Raw genomic sequence first — 19,587 nt, forward strand, 5'->3', positions numbered from 1 at the left:
AACAGCAAATGCAAAGGACAATGAGGTAGGACATAGCTGGACATATGAAGGGTCAGAAGGGTGGTCAGTGTAGTCACAGCACAGGTGGCAAGATGGAGCTCTCAGGGCATGAGGTTCCAGACCTTATAGGACTCAGGAAGGAATGTGAATTTTATTCCGAGTGTTTCCTGACCAGAGTGATTGTTTGTTTATCGTATGATGTGGCTGGAGCATAGATCCTTGAACTTGGCTGTCTGGGTTCACTTCCTGGCTTCACAGTTTTTTGGACATGGGTGAGTTTCCTAACTTCTCTGTGCCTCAGTTTCTTCATCTACTAAGTGGGGAAAAACATCCTAGGGCTGTGGTGAAGTTTAAACAGGTGAAATTTATAAAAGATTAGAATGCGGTTTGGTGCATAGCACTTGCTTAACTCGTGTTCACCACTGTAACCTAGAAATGTTTATTAGTTATGGAATCTGTGCTCAACATTGCATTTTGCCCTATGAATAGTTCTCATCTATCCATTCTTCTCCAGTCTTCACACACTCCATTCTCAGGCAGAGAATTCTTCCAAACTGAATTAGATTTACGCTGCATAAAATCCTATGATGCCTTTCAACTGTACTCAGATAAAATCCAAGCACTGTCTTAGCGGGCCCAGCATGCTCTAGGCCTCGTCTGCCCTCTATACTTCTGCTCATACCTCCGTCCATCCCATTCCTCACTCCATTTTAGCCATACTGACCCTTTCTGCTCTAGAGCACGCTAAGCTCTCTACTGCCTTATGGCATTTGTGTTCACGTTCTCTTGATGAAAAACCCTGCTGTAGACTTTTGTTCTTATCAAATGTATCCTCTCCTTTAAGATTGGAGGAGGGGGAGCCTGTAGGTGATGAGGCTACAAAGAAGAGTTCAGCTAGAAAGTAGAGTTTTTAGAAAACAGAAGGAAGCAAAATCAAAGCACAAAATACCCAACTGGAGTTGTTGAATGTGGGCGATTAAAAAAAAAGACCATGCCCAAGATGTCGCCCAGCCATGTGACTTAAGGAGTGGTGGTGAATGGTGCTGGCTCTGGAAAGACATGTAGGATGGAAAATGTCTTGTTTTCTAATTGGGGGATGGAGGGAAACATTTGGTTTTGAAACATTTGGTTGAGTTTGAGGTGATGACAGTGACAAGACATTGAAATTAGTGTCCAGCAGATACTGTAATACAGACTGCGCTTGGATGAATTGGCCAGATGGAAAAATATTGATTTGGGCAACATCAGTTTAAAAATTAATGAGTTCTCTCAGGGACAGTAAGAGTAGGGAGGGAAGATCAGTTCCAAGAGCTGAGACTTGGGAGGTGTTCAAGTCCCCCCAGGAGGAAGGGAGGCAGGGGAAAGGAGTATGAGTGGAGAAGCGAGCCCTGGTTGAAGAAGTGGGATAGGGAGGGTGGGAGGGAGGGAGACGCAAGAGGGAAGAGATATGGGAACATATGTATATGTATAACTGATTCACTTTGTTATAAAGCAGAAACTAACACACCACTGTAAAGCAGTTATACTCCAATAAAGATGTAAAAAAAAAAAAGAAAGAAAACCAGAGTCACTAAGTGCTGCTGAGTTGGGAGTATATTTCAGCAGGAGGTGGTCGATGATGACAGTGGGGCAATGAGGATATTAGTGCCCTTAGATGGCACGGGGTCTTTAGCGTAGATGCTAAATGGCTGCTCTCTCATTGTTGTTTAATTCCATCTAGTAGGTTTATAGTAGTGAATGGGATAAACAAGTTTCTATTTTTGTCCTTTTGCTGTTCACTTCCAAAATTTGCTCCTGGGGTAAGATTTTAATAATTGGTTCCATTTTTCCCTTACCTTATTTCTTGCAAAGTCAATTTTGGAAAATTCTGACCCCTGTCCTCCACCCCCGGAAATATTACAGATGAATTCCTGCAGCACGTCTTTGTCCCTGTGATGAAGGACAAAGTGAATGACTGCATTTGAAATGCAAAGGCCTTGGGTTTTGTCATTAATTCTGCCATTTCTTATTGGGAAACATTAGAAATAACCTATATAACTTCGTAGTTCAGTTTCACCATTCATAAAATAGGACTTGCATTAGCTTCCACTGACCAGCAAAGGAATATAAAAATGTAAGTTAATGTTGTAAGTGACCTTGCTTCCCACAGATAGAAGACACTTGAGACATGAAAAATTATTTTTATGTGTAGTAGAGACAACTTGTGCTTGGAATATTAATCCATTGGAAACATTTATGGGAAGAAATAACTAGCTTTCTTTGAATTTTGAAATGACGTATAAAATATCGTTTGAAAATTGTAATTGTTCCATAGTACTTGATTGCTCTCATTTCCAAATGGGCTGTGTCCTCAGAAATGCCCAGGGCTGTGTATCTGTGATGCCAGGGAAGCTGGTAAGAAAGTAAAACGTCATAAATCAGTTGAATTGTCATCATGAGTCCAAATGATTGATTTTTAAAAATTTTTATCCATCATAAAAGTAATATGTCTGATTATAGAAAAATCAGAGTTACACGCAAACATAAAGAAGAAACACAATGAATTCATAGCCCTAGCGCTCAGAAGAAAACCTGCAAGAGCATTTTGGTGTCTTCATTTCCAAAGACTGATTAAAAAAAAACAAAAACTAAAACTAATCTAAATGGCAGCCACCTATGCTTTGCGTCCACGATGTCACTTGGTTCTCTTGCCAGCCCTCTGCGGTGGACACTGGTTGGTGGCCTTCCTGGACATGTAAAGGATTTGCGTATCAAGGAGGGCAGGAGACTGGCCCAAGAGCGTCCATGTAGCCTGTGGGGGGATGCACAGTGCCTCTTCTGACTCAAAATACCGCAGCTTCTTCCCTTATATGAGGCTGTGTCTTGATAAATCAGCCTTCCGGTGTAGATAATTACAATCTTAAGGTCTGAGCAAATCTGGTTCTGTTTCAACATACTTTTATCAAAGTAGTTATGTGACTGTCACTTGGTGTCACCTTCTTAAACCAACTTTTAATTTCTGTACCATTTCAGAGCCTCGTAGCCAATAACCAAAAAAAATATCCAGTTTTTATAGCAACTTGTTTCTGTGTTCCGTAGACTTCCCTGGAGGTACTTAGAGGGGCCTTTCTACTGCCTAAGGCTCAACTACTTTTACATAACCTCTGCCTTCTTATACTCTAGGAAACCTTGTCAATTGCTTTATGCTTTTCACTTGACGGCAGTCACCGCATCTTTCCTCCATCTGAACAAATAACAATGTTAGAAGAGAGATGAAGGGTAAAGACTCCAGTTTGCTGGCATTTGGAGCCATGAGCGATAACAGCCATTCATCTCTGAGCCCTTTGATACTGAATTGCTCTAGAATGACATTCTTCTTGCAAGATGTAGATTAGATCTTTAACTGATTATTAATAGACTTTATTTTAAAGGATAGTTTTATATTTACAGGAAAATGGAGAAGACAATATAGAGAGTTCCCCTACACCCCATAACCAGTTTCCCCTGTTATTAACATCTTACCTGAGTATTGTACAATTGTTACAATTAATGAACCGATATTGACATAATATTTTAAACTACAGTTCATACTTTATTCCAGTCTCCTTACTTTTTACCCAATGTCCTTTTTCTGTTCCTCAGTCCCAGGCAGGATTCCACAATATGTTTAGTCATTATGTCTCCTTAGGCTCCTCTTGGCTGTGACAATTTCGATGACATTGATAGTTTTGAGGTGTGCTGGTCAAATCTATTGTAGGATGCACTGTATTGGCATTTGTCTCAAGATTAGATTGGGGTTATGGTTTTTAGGGATTAAGATCACAGAGGTAAAGCGTCATTTTCATCATATCCTATGAAGAGTACATCCCAACAACAGGACTACGGTTGTTGACGTTGACCTCTATCATCTGGGTGACATAGTATTTTTCAGGTTTTTCCACTGTAGACTTACTCTTTCTTAGATTAACTTTTGCCATGGTTCTTTTTAAACATCCTCGAGCTATACCATTTAAAAATCACATCTCCCAGGCTTCCCTGGTGGCACAGTGGTTAAGAATCCGCCTGCCACTGCAGGGGACATGGGTTCGAGCCCTGGTCTGGGAAGATCTCACATGCCGTGGAGCACCTAAGCCCGTGTGCCACAACTACTGAGCCTGCGCTCTAGAGCCCATGAGCCACAACTACTGAGCCCACGTGCCACAACTACTGAAGCCCGTGTGCCTAGAGCCCATGCTCCACAACAAGAGAAGCCACTGCAATGAGAAGCCCGTGCACCGCAATGAAGAGTAACCACCTCTCACCACAACTAGAGAAAACTCGTGCACAGCAACGAAGACCCAACGCAGCCAAAAATAAAGAAAAAAATTAAATTAAATTAAAATTTTAAAAAATTAAAAATAAAAATCACATCCCTAATTATCACCCATGGAGTCTGCAGATGAGATGAGAGATTGACGTTGTTATTTGGAAAAGACTATAGATAGGAATCTGAACCAAGGAGATATATTTGTCCTTTATGGGAATGTTGCCACCATATTTCTCTGAACCAAGATGCTGCTCAGTCAATTTTATAAGATTTTCTTTAGCTCTCAGATATTTGGAGCTAATAAAAGTGCTTTATGCATTACCAGGGCCTTGTCCCCAGATTCTTTTGCAGTTCATAATGGTTGCCTCAATTTTTTCCCCCCAGCTAGATTTTCTAAGGAATATTTATCTTTTTTAAAATTAATTAATTAATTTACTTATTTATTTATTTTTGGCTGCATTGGGTCTTTGTTGCTGCGCACGGGCTTTTCTCTAGTTGCGGTGAGCGGGGGCTACTCTTCGTTGCAGCGCGTGGGCTTCTTATTGCGGTGGCTTCTCTTGTTGGCGAGCACGGGCTCTAGGCATGCGGGCTTCACTAGTTGTGGCACAGGGGCTCAGTAGTTGTGGCTTGTGGGCTCTAGAGTGCAGGCTCAGTAGTTGTGGCGCATGGGCTTAGTTGCTCCACGGCACGTGGGATCTTCCCTGACCAGGGCACAAACCCATGTCCCCTGCATTGGCAGGTGGATTCTTAACCACTGTGCTACCAGGGAAGCCCAGGAATATTTATCTTAATCCTACTTTTGGTACCTCAGATTAATTCTCCTCTCTTAGGTTCATGTAGGGATTGATAGTGTTTCCCTTTAAAGCCAGAATTCCAGGCATGATGTTTTAAGTTTTGTCTTGACTAGTAATCTTAGTAGAGGTTGTTACCCCAGTGGCCCATTGGGCAGCTTGAATGGATACCCACCAAGTAAGTACCTAAAGGTCCACATTTTCTAATGATGGATATGAAGTTGTCATCTTCACACTATTAGCATGGTTTGGTTGGAGAACCACTGTCTAGGAGTCTGGAAACTTGGATTTTGACATCCTAGTCTGATCTTATGCGTTAAGCTTTTCAAAAGCCCTTTGACTACACTGACTTATTTGAGCTTCCTTGACCCTATGAGAATTAGTGGGGGAGAGAACATGGTCCCCATTTTATAAAGGGCAGAACCTCAGATGCACACTTTGACTGAGGGCAATAAATCAAAGAGGAGTCAAGACCAGAGCCAAGTCTTGTGGCTCCAAGGTGCTCATTGTTCATGATCGCAGAACTCCGTGTCCATCTTCACCTCTGATGAGCTGAAGCCCTTAGGTGGGCATTAGGGTGGTCCGGACCTCCCTTAGTAAGCTAGGCCAAGGGGGCTTGGCCGGAGCAGAAGCGAGGCAAGACTTCCACGGGCAGCTAGGCTCTGGGTGATTCACATGGAGGGGAGATCTGAAGCCACTTTTGGGGGTGTCTTCATTGCTGGCTTTTCTAAGACCTTAAAAGCCATGGCTGTAAAGATTCTTGCCTAAGGAACTGGGTCTATAACTTCCCTTTTCACCAGGCATAATCAGGTCTGAAGATGACAAACTCAGACAAGCAAAGAAGGCACACACGTCCCTCATGGGAAAGCAGAGCTGATTGTCACAGACAAGAATTGTGGTAGGAACCCAAATATTCTAATATGCTTTTTTTCCTTCCATGAGACTAAAGCAAACTGGCCATTTTATCAAAAGGACGAGTCATGTATCTGGTTACTCAACAGACAGAAAGCTGGAAGTTCCTCCTCCAGATAAGCTATTCACATTCACATTTTTTATTTAGTCAACTGAGTTTTGTTGATGCCCAAATATTTGGAAAAACAAAATGTGTGCAAACTGTATATTTTCTAAGGTCATATTTTTTCCCCTGGGTTTCCAGGGCTTGAATGTGTGGCCTGCTTTTATGGTTTGTCAACAAGATCACTCCATAAAATGCATTCTGATATCTCACAGCTGTGTATAATTTATTCTGTCTATCCATGCAGCACAAATAAAATTTTTATTTGCATCATCTAAAAGAAATACCAGTGTATAAATACATAAGCAAAGCTCATAAGAAACCATCTTCTGACTCCATATACTGCTGGGGGGATATTGTGCAACCATTAAAAAAGCCGAGAGATGGCTTCATTATCCATGTAGATAGATCATAAATACTGTACTCAGCAAATAGCATAGTTATTCAATTTCTTTAAAAGGTTGCACAACATTCCCCAAGTGCTGGCAGAGTCTGCCTCTCAATTCTCCTTGGGATATTTAGAAAATAAAGCCTCTTAGAGGGGGAAAAAAAAATCAGCCCCGAAGGACTTCTTTTGATTAAGACGTTGGAATATGTAGGTGAAAAGGGAAATGTTCAGTGGTTGGAACATTTTGCCTTTAGGAGAGTGAGTAACTGTCTTTCTCTGCTCCTAGGAGTCTTGGAGGATAAAGGTCCAGGGGACTAAGAATGTTCTTTATATTTGGTTCATGCAGCTTCCGTTTGATTATCGAATAGGAAACCCCATGAAGGTGCCCTGCCCAGCTTCCCCCAAGTCAAGGATGTGGCCTTGCTGCCTCTCCTGGTTCCCCGACTGGCAGAGGCAACCAAGAGACCTGGATTTCATGGCCGCATCTCTTTCTGCTGAGACAGGCAGCTTCTGAATGAGTCCTATTAAATGTAAAGACATTTTCTCTAGGTCGCTGAGGCCTGGGTGATAATCTTTCATGCCTTCGAGCATTGCGGCCAGAATAGCCATGAAAACCGTGGCGTCTTCTGCGGCCCGGGTGGTGGGTGATCCAGAACTCCGGTTTTAGGTTTAACGAGCCTTGGGCAATTGGATTTGCGATTAAGTACTCAATTTAACAACCTACTTGCATTGGAAACTTAAGCTAACAGAACGGCCAGGAGTAGCTTATAATCAAATTGGTTTGTTTATGTAGAGGAAATCTGAAAATGTTTGCAGTCACTTTCTGAACAGTTTTACCTGACTTTTCAGAAGATTAACATGTCAGCCAGGGTAACTCTTGGCACGTGGCATGGTTTTCACTGGCTGAGGGGAAAGTTCAGACGGATCTGCCGTTTTCACCCCATAATTGTGGGTATTTCAAAGCCTTCTTAATCCAATTCAAACAACACACCAGCACTCTTTCAAGATAAGTTCAGTTAATTGCACTTAGTCCTGCTCTGCAGGAGCTGTGTAACTGGATCGGAACTCACATTGTTTCAGTAAATTCCAACATGGGAATCCCACTGAGGGTCCTGAGTAAGAGACCCGGGGCTTGGCAAAGCTTAGAGAGCAATGCCGATAAAACCAGTTGGTGTTCTTCACGCTTCCTGTGTATGACCTACCTCGGGCCTCCCCGCCCTTTGCCTCGTTTTATGGAAAAGGAACACACTTGCTGACCATCTGCTGACGTGTTCTTTCCGCGGCTCTGGATGGGGCTGGAAGGTTCTCATCTTCACGTCTCATTTCTGTGCTTCCCATCCCAACAAATAAAGGTCTTTCCTCCCTGTGCATCAGAAGTAGCCACCCCCCCACTCTACCACCACCTTGTTTTTTCTCATTAAATTTTATTTCGAAATCATTTTAGATTTACAGAAGAGTTACAAGGACAGCATGTAGCCCTGTTGTTTCAGGGTCCTGGTTACTCTCTGAAATGGTCTTATTCATTCAGCCGTCTCTCTCCCAATATAATAATACAGGTCACGAGGGCAGCTTGATGTGTGTCCCTCTCTTAGATATACAGGATGGAGAGAACCAAGTGTGCTGGGACGAAGCTGTATTTAAGAGACGAGGGTCTCCACAGTGTAGGCAGAGGGGGCTGGCTCCAGGTGACAAGAGGGTGTCCTGGGCTGAAGCAGGAAGAATGGGCTTTTTGAATGGAAGGCATCAGGTCTAGAGGGCCCATCACAAGGCGAGCACTTAATAGATAGTTGGTGAACGAGTGAGTGAGTGAATGAATGAACAAACAGATAAGTGGGCCAACGACTGGACCAGGACTGATGGCTAATACGTGGTCGGGTTGGTAGTGATGCTGGGGTGTGTCTTACTCCAAAACCCATGCTTGTAACGACTCTGCACCATCTTGGAGCACATTGAAGGGCATGAACTCAAGCCACTGGATGAAGTTCATTTACTCAAGGTCTCTGTGCCATCAGTGACTGCCCCCTCTGCAGCCAGGAAAGACTTCTGATGAATTCCATGCAGACAGCCATTCTTTCCTCCATCCTGCCCTCCACTGATGTCCACAGATGTCACCACCTGGAGCCAGCCCCCTCCGCTTGCACGGCTGGAACCCTCATCTCTCCAACACAGGTTCATCCCTGAAAACTCAGCTCATCCCAGCCCTGAGACCACAAGGCCTGCTCTCCTTGCTCCCCGGGCCCACGGTCCTCTCTCTCCCTCTAGTGCCCCATGTGGCCGACGGCCCCAGCTCATCCCCTCTGCCACTGGCCATAGTCCCAACTTTCGGTTCATCCTCGGTCCCTTGGCGCTCAACAACTGAGAGTTTTAAATGCTTCGTGACCAGCTTGAGAATTTTCCAGAGAGGCTGTGTCAGACAGTTAATACTCAAGTAGTAATCCTTTTGTAACCTGAATAGAGCTGCAGACCTCCACACGGAGGATGATGGAGTGGTGTGGGTTTAAAAGTATTTGGGGACCTGTAAAATGTCTAGGATTAAAATTTCAATACCATTTGTGCCCAAAAATGCGAACTCTTTAGTAACTTGAAACTGTGGTGTTGTGACTCAGGTCTGAAAATTATGAGTCCTGGTTGAAGAAATGGGAATAACATGTGAGGAATCAGCTCCTGTCCTTTACCTTGAGGGATGGACTGTGGTCGCACCGAATAGCAGGAGGGTGACCTCATAGGGGAGCTAGCCCGGAGAAATTACCGTATTTGTTAAGAAAGCAGTACACTCCCCGGAGGAGAAAAATGTTACCCTTTCCATTAGGATTGTTTATGGAAATGGGGCTACACTGGACCTGGGTCAGTATATTAGCTGGGTTGACAGTACCCCAGGAAACAAGATCACATAATAGTTGATAGAACGACTTGATTTTTTTTTTTTTCCGTGAACCAGTCTAGTCAGTCTGAACTTGACAAATTAATTTTGTCTATAGAATCACTCCCATAAGTACATAAAATTAGCCTCCATGAGTACAGAGAGCAGAGTTGGCATTGTGTTGAACTGATTCGCTGGAACTTAAGTAAATGGATTTAGTCTTAATATAGCTAAAGCCCTGAGACTTTAACTAGAGCTGATCTTCGGCAAAGCATTAATTCATCATTTAAAAAGTCACGGCTCGTGGGTTTTTGTTGCTCCTCGAAGGACAGAATTATATACTTTGACTATGCTAATCACCCAGCACATGCCACAGGGCTTGAAGGAAAAAATTAGCTCTTGTTTTCTTTGTTACAAGATTTTTTATGTTCGATTGACAGAGAATTAATCAGTTTTAACACTTGGCTGTGATTTAATAGATTATGGTGTTTCCCTGGCCTTATTCAACTTCCAGATATTTTCATTGAGTCATTGATGTCATACTTCTGATGCTAAACTCTTCTGGACTGGAATAAGCATGGGGATTTTTCCTTTGTGTTGTAGGGGTGAACTTGGGAAGCAGATTCGTACCTTCCGTGCAACAGGCCGGCACGAGGGACGGGAGAGGAGCTTACGAAGTGGTCAGTGCCTCTCTTTTGAATGGAGACCCGTGGAACCCAGTGACAAACGCAGACACAAAGGTCAGTTTTTTTGGTTTTGTTTTTCTTCTTGACTTTTCAATGACTGAAGTTTAAAAATCACATTAACTGCATTAATATTCTTTTATTCAGGTTTTGTCTTTATTTTAATTCCAACTTTATCCTTCCTTATAAAGTGAAATCTTCATTATGAAGAAGATAAAATACAGACTGGTTTTGATGTGACAGTTCTGATGAGTCTCTCAACACTGTTTGTGTCTGTGGAAGCTTACTTTTTCAAGCACACACCAGGGATAACATTTCCAGATATACAGCTTTCAGCTCATTTTACCTGAGTGCTGGATCTTTTTCTATATTCATGTCTATTTCATTAACATTTCAGTTTTATCGATCAATTACTGGTAGAAACATTTTAATGCAACTTTTTAAATTTATTTATTTTTGGCTGTGTTGGGTCTTCCTTGCTGTGCGTGGGCTTCCTCTAGTTGCCGTGAGCGGGGGCTACTCTTTGTTGCAGTGCACGGGCTTCTCATTGTGGTGGCTTCTCTTGTTGCAGAGCACGGGCTCTAGGCGCTGTGGGCTTCAGTAGTTGTGGCACGTGGGCTCAGTAGTTGTGGCTCATGGGCTCTAGAGCGTAGGCTCAGTAGTTGTGGCACACGGGCTTAGTTGCTCCACGGCATGTGGGATCTTCCTAGACCAGGGCTTGAACCCGTGTCCCCTGCATTGGCAGACAGATTCTTAACCACTGCGCCACCAGGGAAGTCTCTGTAATGAGTTTTAATGCAGTTTTATGCTTTGTTTACTTTGACACATGTTTGATTTGAGTCTTCTATGATGTAAAAGAATAATATAAAATAATTGAAATATTAGTGATGAAATTTCATATTTTGATGAGTTTTGTCTGACAAATATAAGTGAGTTTCTTAAATTTCAGAATTGTTGGAACAGTTGGAAAGGGATAAAATCTATAGAAATATGAGCTCTTTGGAGAGATCATACAGATGGCTTTGTCCTTGTGTTATGTGGAACTATTTTTAGAGTATTTTTTATAATAGAAAACAGATTTTTTTAAAAGAGCAGTTGAGATCGTGAAAATGTTCTGTAGTGTTCTGGAAGGGCTGCAGTGGGCCACCTTTGTGTCCATAATGATAATATGATTTACATCATTATTTTATTTTCTAAAGAGGCTTTCAGCTGAAAGTGGGCATTCAGAAAGGTTGGGTTAAAGGAGCCAAATGCCAGAACTAAACTTTTTCAGTATTTCTGCTTCATGGAGACTGTTGCAGCTGGAATATACAAAGTATAAGTCAATCACGGTGACACTGATACTGTTTCCTAGATGAAAAACTTAAGACACTAAAGAAAATTTCATCATGCTACTAATTTGCAAAATGAGAGACGATACGATAGATTCAGAAAAAGAGAGGTATACTATGTTGTAAAGGAAGTATATCTTTAAAATATTCATAGGCACTAATTAATAATATAAAAATATGGAACAATCTAAAGTTACTTGGGTGGTGGAAGCCTTTATGGGAGTTTTTCCCTGGTGGTAGGGTTGCCAGATTTAGCAAATAAGAGTACAGGATGCCCCGTTAAACTTGGACTTAGGTAAACAGTGAATATTTTGGGGCATAAGTCTATCCCATGCAATATTTGGGATATTGTTGTTTATCACAGTCCAGATTTAACTGCCGTCCTATGTTTTATCTGGCAGCCCACCTTGGAGGGCATCAGAGCAACAAGCTGATAAAGGTTCTCAGTATGCCTTTGGAATGGACTAGTTCAGGTTGGCTCTAGTTTCTGACCTCCAGCTTCATCCTTACTACCAGCTAGCCACCTTGCAGACATCAGGAGGCATACCAGAGGGGGAACTGGCACATCCGCCCTGGCCAAGCTGACAACCTGATGGCCGGGGGCCACCAGCACCATCTTTGTAGAAAACTAGGAAAAGCCATTTTTGTTTGATCGCTGTCCCACCTCCTCTAGGGGTCTGCATCCAGGTTTAGAACCAAGCAGGAAGTAGGCACATACCTAGTGGCTAAAATAACTCCAGGTCACTGACATTATTTAAGGGAACAGCGACCTGGGTGGTTTGGGGAACAGCATCTTGTCGTAATGCCGTGGGGCTCATCTCAGCGTGCGGCTGTGGAGTCAGCCTTATGGCTCTGTAATTACCATGTGCCCCCTTAATTGGTGGTTAACCACTAAGACCTTGCATGAAAAGGGTGCATGTAAATGTCTGTTAATGTGCGTGTACCTGCGTGCCGTCATTCTTCACGGGGTAGCTGTGTATGTTTGTTGTGGGAATAAGGGTTCTGCCAAGTGGCGTGTTTGTGTACGTCTTTCTTCGTCATCAAAATAACAGTCAATGCTGTAATTTTATTTTATTTAAAAAAATTTTTTTTGGGGGGGATTTATTGAAATCTTTCCTTTATTGTGCATCTTCAATATCTAGGACCAGTATCCCGTTTTCTCCATCCTGAATTCCCCTCAGAGTGCACAGCTGGGGGCAGCTGCAGTGGCTGATGCCTTTTTGGCCACAACATCTTCGTTCACTAAATGGCAGGGGACAAACTCTGTCCACAGCGCCTCATTTTGGTCATAAATCTGACTGACTTTTGGGAGGCACATCGTGACCAATTTTGTCCCATGGTGCTAAGAAGGCTTATTCCTACATCGAGGAGGATTCTGTGGATAGGCCACTCAACGTGCTAATTTTCAGATTAGGCCCTGTTGACAGTCTAAAATTCTCTGGACCTCCCATCTTACTAGTCTGTTATGATCTGGGAAATGTTTTCCCTTGCTCCTTCTTCCCACATCTAGAGTTGCACTATTACAAATATTCTACGTAGAGGTATGTATATGATCGATGGCCTCAAGACGTTTAGTCATCATTACTTTGTTGGAGGCCTCGTTAAATATTGAGTAATGCAAGAGACAGCAATCTTATAAAATAGATGGGATATAAGTAATACTACTGGTAACTGTAATTTTAAACTACATTAACGGGGCGTATCTTCAAGTATGCAGAACATACCCACTTCATGAATATTTTTGCTGCACAACTATGCCTGCAGGACCTTAGAATACAGGCTTTTAGGTTTGCGTTCCTGCTTTCCTGCTCCCCTGTTTTATTCCTTGCTGCCCTCTTTCCATGCAGCCAGTCTTTGACAATTTGACTTAATTGGTCTGAGGGAAGGCCCAGGCATCAACTTGATTCAGGCAGAAGTACTCAGATTCTTTTTCTCTCTCTCTCATCTATGATGGAGATATATCCAAATGCGGTGTTATTATGTCCTGTACAAATCAAGAGTCAAGGCATCATTGCCACTGATCACGTAGTTGAAAGAACAGAGCATGGGGAGAGAACATGACCTTGTGTGCATCGGAGAGCTTCCGGCATTTTGTTTGTTTACTTGCCGTTGTTTTGATCTATAACCCGAGTAGAAGCTTATCTGCTCTTTCCTCCCTCTTAGGGTCATTGTAAGAATGAGATGAAACGATGGGTGTGAAAATACATTAACTAAAAACTACCACCCCAATGTAAGGTGATATGGAGAGCTTAAAGTTTCTTTAGGGACCAACCTCCAATTTCATGTCCTAAAAAAACTTACTCTGGATCCAGGGAAGACATATCAAGATGGGGTTGATTGTGAGATGACCTCAGTTGAGCTCAGCCTTTGAAGGCTCCAGGAAATTTCCAATTTCCAGCTTTCTCACAGGAGAATGAAACGATGGAAATAGTATGTGAAATGGAAAGTAAAAAGGCAAAAGGATTAGAACATGAAACCAGAGCTTCCCATAGCATACTGAGGATCTGAAAGATCAAATAGCTGCTAATTAAAATGGCAGAGGTAGAGTCTGCTGCATTGATTTCCATTTGCTTTGTTTCACGGCTGAGAAAACCAAGCCCTGTTTTTCCCCTCAAATAACCATCCCCTTTCACGCCTCCGCAATCAGCCTTCTCCTCGGAGGGGTCGTCTCATCTTCCCTCCCCACCTCCTCCCCCCGCCTCCTCCCGCAGGTCCTCTGCAGCCCTCTGTAGCAGCTTCCACTCCCAGCACTTCATCACGACCGCTCTTGCCAAGGTCATGGGTGGCCTCTCAACCTCTGAAGCCAGAGCATGCCTCTCGCTCTTTATTTTACTTATCTTTGACGCTGATTCACTCTCCTTCGAAACTCTCACTTCCTTTGGCTCCTGAGACCCTGTTCGCTCTTGTTTGCTCTCGTATGTTTTTTTTTTGTTTTTTTGTGGTACGCGGGCCTCTCACTGTTGTGGCCTCTCCCGTTGCGGAGCACAGGCTCTGGACGCGCAGGCTCAGCGGCCATGGCTCACGGGCCCAGCCACTCCGCGGCATGTGGGATCCTCCCAGACCGGGGCACGAACCCGTGTTCCCTGCATCGGCAGGCGGACTCTCAACGACTGCGCCACCAGGGAAGCCCTTTCGTATGTTTTTAATTCTTGCCTTTGGTTCCTCTTCTCGGCTTTGCCCCTTAACTGTTGGTTTCCCCTGAGTTTCTCCCTCGGTGCGTTTCTGACTCAGGGCTCCTGCTGGGCGTGGCATTCCGTCCTGCGGCCTCACTACCCACCTGTGCAAGGGGGGGCGGGAGCTCCCGTGAGTGACAGAAGCAGCCACCGCCCACACACGGGCTCCTACTATGTGGGACGTGGGTCTGATCCCCTCACCATCGTCCTCCAGCATACACTGACTGACAGTCCACATCGCCCACCCTGCTCTGACGCCTGAGATTGGGTCACTGGCTTCCAGTGGATTTTACGCACCTCCAGCCGGAAGTTCCCAATTGCCTTAATGGACTGTGTCCCGATGTGGAAACAGCCCCCCAGCCATGTTCCCCACTTTGTGTAGTAGCCTCTGGAAGATAAGATTGTCATCCCCCAGCTCCCCTCAGATCATGGGCTTGGAGACATCTCATCCTTCAGACGCTTCTCACGGTATCTGACTCAGGTTCCTTCACTTGGTACCCACTGTGGAGGCTTAGCTCCCACCTCTCAGCCATCCTGCGCCTCCGTGGCAGCCTGTTGCCTAAATATGCCATGTTCTTTACTGCCGTGCAGAACTGGCATTTGCTTTGTCCCTGCCACCTGTGTCCTGCTCATTCCTGAAGCCCCAGCTTAACCAGCACCTTCTCTGTGCAGCTCATTCTGACCTCCCCAGCCACGTCTGTCCTTCCCAGACCTTTGTCCTAATCAGTCATCTCCATGACGTGCAGGCCCACTACGCACACGCTTCACTCGTGTGCACTGAGCCTGCGGACATGGCAGAAACAGAAGCTAAGGACATGCAGCTTAACTCACACACCCATCCTCTGATCTCCCCAAGGAGCATGTGGCCGGGGGATCGGCCGGGGTCGGGGGGAGGCGTGATGGGACATCGGGTGTCTGCTGTTTCCTCTCTTCCTCCACCTGAAACAGGGCAAGTCTCTCACTCCCTGAGAGCGAGTCTGGTTTTTCAAGTGGATGTCGTTATACAGCAGGGACCCCAAAATAAGCAAACTCAACTGTGCTCAACCCAGCGGGGTTCAGGAGAGAAGAAATGGCCACATTGAACTTACAGAAAAGCACAAAAACCATAAGGTACTTAGAAGATTACTGATAACTCTGCCTTGGGTACCGCTTCGCCTTCTGTGCTGGCTTTAGACCCTAACTCTGCGAGACTTGGGACTCAGCTCTTTGGCATGGATCATACTGTGCTGTCATCACTAGTTTATATTTGTGTTTCTCTCACCAGCCTGTGCCCTCCCCGCGGGTGGTGGCCTCAGCGTTATTCCTTCTTTGTCCCTTAGTGCAGTGTTCGGCATCCAGTGAGGGTACGGGCTCTGAGCCTTCCCCTGTGCCTGGGGGCTGGGTCGCTCACTGGCGTGGAGGTGCCTCGTGCTACAGAAGATAGAGGGGACAAAACTCAACCTTTGCATGTTATTCAAATACCAGAGGGTGCCTGGAGAGCTTCTCCATTTCTGCAGAGAGGTACAAACCACTCTTGGATGACCTGGACTTTTCAGACATTGCTGACCCCCTTGTAGCGAGTTTAGGTTCTTTTAAAATCGTTTTGGAGGTCTTTTATTGCTTGGAAGAACGTGACATTTTTCTCTTTTGTGGCTACTAGGGTTCTACCTGGAATAACTCCCCACGTGTGCCTCTCTGTCCCAGTCCTAGAGAGAATGAGTTTCCTCTTCTCTAAGGGAGTGTTCTGGTCATTGCAGGAGTTGCTGCAGGCCAGCCGTGGTGCCTGAGCTTGACTGAGTAAGCTCAATGGTTAGCCCTTTGACTTATGGAACGTTGAGCTTACATTAGCTTACAAGCCAGCCAGTAGCGCTTCCTCTTAGGAAATAATGTTATTAAAATACCTCATGTGAGGCTTCTCATAAGAAAAGTACAGTGGCTCCAAAGTTGGAACATTATTTCTAGACTGTACGGTCTCTTAGGATGGTCTGTTCTCTGCCTCCACCCCCTGTCTCTTAACTCCCGTTGGACTCCCAACCCTACCCCTTGCCTGACAGTCCCCATGAGGCTACGTCTGCCACACAGGAGGCTCTCGTTCCAGCCTCACATAACCTACGTAGCCAAGATTCTGCCCACCCTTCTGGGAGAGGGATTAGCGAGATAAAAGGTGGCACCCCTATATCTTTGGGAACTCAGCTGTTTTTTAAGAGTTGATGGCAGGCAGAGTGGAAGGAGAAAAGGCTTTGGAACATACAGAAATGGCTTCACACTCCTGCACAGCCTCTGCCTTGCTGTGTGATGTTGGGCAAGTGACAAGCCCTTGCTGAGTCTGTTTTCTCATTTGTAAAGGAGATGATGATGGTTACCCTGCTGTCTGACATAGTGCCCCCGGCGTGCTCAGTAAATCTCAGCCACTCTCCTTTCCCTTCATTCATTCTGGCCTTCCTCCTTACACTAGGGCAGGGCCCCTCAGCCCCAGCCCTGTTGCCACTGGGGTGGGTAGTTCTCAGTTATGTGTGTAGGGGAAGGGGGCTGTTCTGTGCGTTGTAGGATGTCTGCCAGCATCCCTGGTCTTTACCGTGAGATGCCAGGAGCACCCTCCTCCCCAGCCAAGTCAACTCAAAAGGCCCTGGGCTGGGGCGTCGGGGGTGTGCATAATTCCCCAGGTTAAGAACCCCTGCGCTAAGAGAAAGCCGAGAAGGCTAGGGAAACAGTTACTGAGGACCTTTGCTTTGGGTGGAGCCACAGGTCAAAAATTGGCAAACTTTTTAAGTGAAGAGCTAGACGGTAAATGTGTTCAGCTGTGTGGGTCCTATGATCTCTGTCACAGCTACTCAACTTGGCCACTGCCGCTTAAAAGATAAAAGCAGCTGTAGATAATGAGTGAACCAGTGGGTGTGGCTGTGTTCTGATGAAACTTATTTGTGGACATTGTCATTTGAATTTTATAATGTTCATGTGTCATGAAATATTCTCCTTTTATTTTTCTTAACCATTAAGAAATATGAAACCATTCTTAGCTCTGCCAGTGGGCAGTGGGCTGGGTGTGGCCCTCAGACTGTAGTTTGCGACCCTCCCCCCCCCCCCCCGGGCTAGACATACTCTAGGTATGATCACACCAGGTGCCCCCAGCAGCCCTGCAAGGTGGATGTTGTGTGCACTTCGTAGGTGAAGATGCAGAAGCTCACAGAACGGGAAGTGACAGGGCTGACAGCTAGATTCTGATGTCTAGTCTTTCCGGAGCACTCGGCTGCCTCCCAGAAGATCTTCAGCTTTCTTTCCCTTGTGCATTGTATCGGGACTGGTTCATCAGTCTGGACTCCTGAGGCAAGGTCTCGGCTCAGAGGGACAGTGTGGAGGCCTCTGGCCAGCGCTGCCCCCGGCAGTCAGTCCTGCCCTCCGAGGCAGCCCTGGCTTTCTTCAACCGCGTGTGAGGGCTTCATCCGCGCTCCCCGCCAGTCCTTTCAGTGTTCTTGCTTCCTCTTCGGTCAGCATACAAAGGGCAGGAAGAAAGCCAACACGTTGTGCTTGTTTCCACTGTGTCCCCCCTTCTGGTTGCTCGCCACTCAGTCAAGGAGGGCTCTGGGCTACATTTCCACAGTGGTCTCTGCTAACTCATTTATTTCTTGTGACCTCTTAGCAAAGGCCTTAATATCATTTTCCAAAAAGTTGTCTATTGAATCAGGTCTCCCTACAGTTTCTGCAACTTTTTTTCCTTCCCCAAGCTTGTGGCATCATCATAGAACTGGGTCTTTTTTTAAAAGTTATATTTTAAAATAACAAATGTGGATAATGCTAGGAGATAGAGTGGTTTGCATTATTTAAACAGAGAGACGTTATAAAATATATATTTTTTATAACCCTTGGGTGAGACTCTCCATGTTTGACTGATGTGTTGAGCATATTTGATATTAGGAGAAAAAGAGTTGGATGATGAATTCCGTTTTCAGCTTTTCATCTGTTCGTCCAAGGATATATAAGGGTCTGCTGTGTCTCAGGTTCAAGGTCAAGTTCCTGTGACCCAAGAATGGGTGAAGCTCTATCCTGCCCTTGAGGACCTCAAAGTTTAGTGAACTAATGGTTGTAATAAACTTAATTAAGTAGTTAATAAGAGATATGTAATTTCTAAAATAAGTGATTTTAGAATAGCTTTATTTCTTTTTCAGGAAGTTGCTTGATGCTCATTTTCTTACTTTTTTAATTGAAGTGTAGTTGATTTACAACGTTGTGTTAGTTTCAGGTGTACAGCAAAGTGACTCAGTTATACATATATGTATATATATGTCTATTCTTTTTTCAGAAAAAGAAAATCAGAGTAGCTTTAGATTTACTGAAAAATTGCAAAGATAGCATGGAGCCGTCCCCTACTCCCCACACCCAGTTTTCCTATTGGTCACATGTACATGTTCATGGTGCGTTGGTAACAATTCATGATATATGGCTTTTTATATTTTAACCTGAATTCTTTTAATAAGAGAGAAAGGTCCTGGAGATTGAGGACATGTAGAAGAACATATAATTTCTAGAAAGGATGATAATTTGTAAATCAGAGTTTAGACTAAAAAGCCTATCTTCCCAAGAGAGAATTCATGTGTATCAATATTTCATTTCACAGTTTCATATCACGTGAAGGCTGAGGAAGCCATTGCCTATGCCTTGACTCTAGAATTTCTCTGAAGTTAAAACATAAACAGTGAGGACTGTTCCTTCTTAGTTGCTCAATAAACAGTCCTGATGGTGATGAGGCTGTTTTGTTCAATTGAAATTTAAAGCTCAGATTAAAAAAAAAAAATCCTCCTATTTTTTTCTTAAAAAGTGTGAAATAGTTTTAAACTTATCATGAGAGTGCCGACAACCAAGTGCATAAAATCATGTTAAAAACAACAGAATTGAGTGCTATTATGTGACTTTGACATAATGCCTATGTAGAGAGTTCGTGTGAGATCTTCCTTTCGTGTTGATTAAACATACTCATGAACCCCCCATTTCTCACACACATCCCTGTAAGCATAAGATGTGCGTTTCTCAGTGACGTATACCAGCATTTTACAATTGGACTTTCATTACTGCCTGCCTAAAGAGAAA

At 44.3% G+C, this 19,587-nt stretch overlaps 1 protein-coding gene across 1 annotated transcript in view; it reads left to right on the forward strand.

Annotated features, from left to right (window-relative positions):
* The window catches only part of ADAM12 (ADAM metallopeptidase domain 12), a 354,171-nt gene that overhangs the window by 13,418 nt on the left and 321,166 nt on the right, over positions 1-19,587 (forward strand). The window contains exon 2 of the mRNA XM_060286736.1: positions 9,943-10,079. Within this exon, the coding sequence (XP_060142719.1) occupies positions 9,943-10,079 (137 nt within the window). The remainder of the gene's footprint in view (positions 1-9,942; positions 10,080-19,587) is intronic.

Source organism: Globicephala melas, chromosome 16 (genome assembly GCF_963455315.2).
Source record: "Globicephala melas chromosome 16, mGloMel1.2, whole genome shotgun sequence".
Taxonomy (NCBI): domain Eukaryota; kingdom Metazoa; phylum Chordata; class Mammalia; order Artiodactyla; family Delphinidae; genus Globicephala; species Globicephala melas.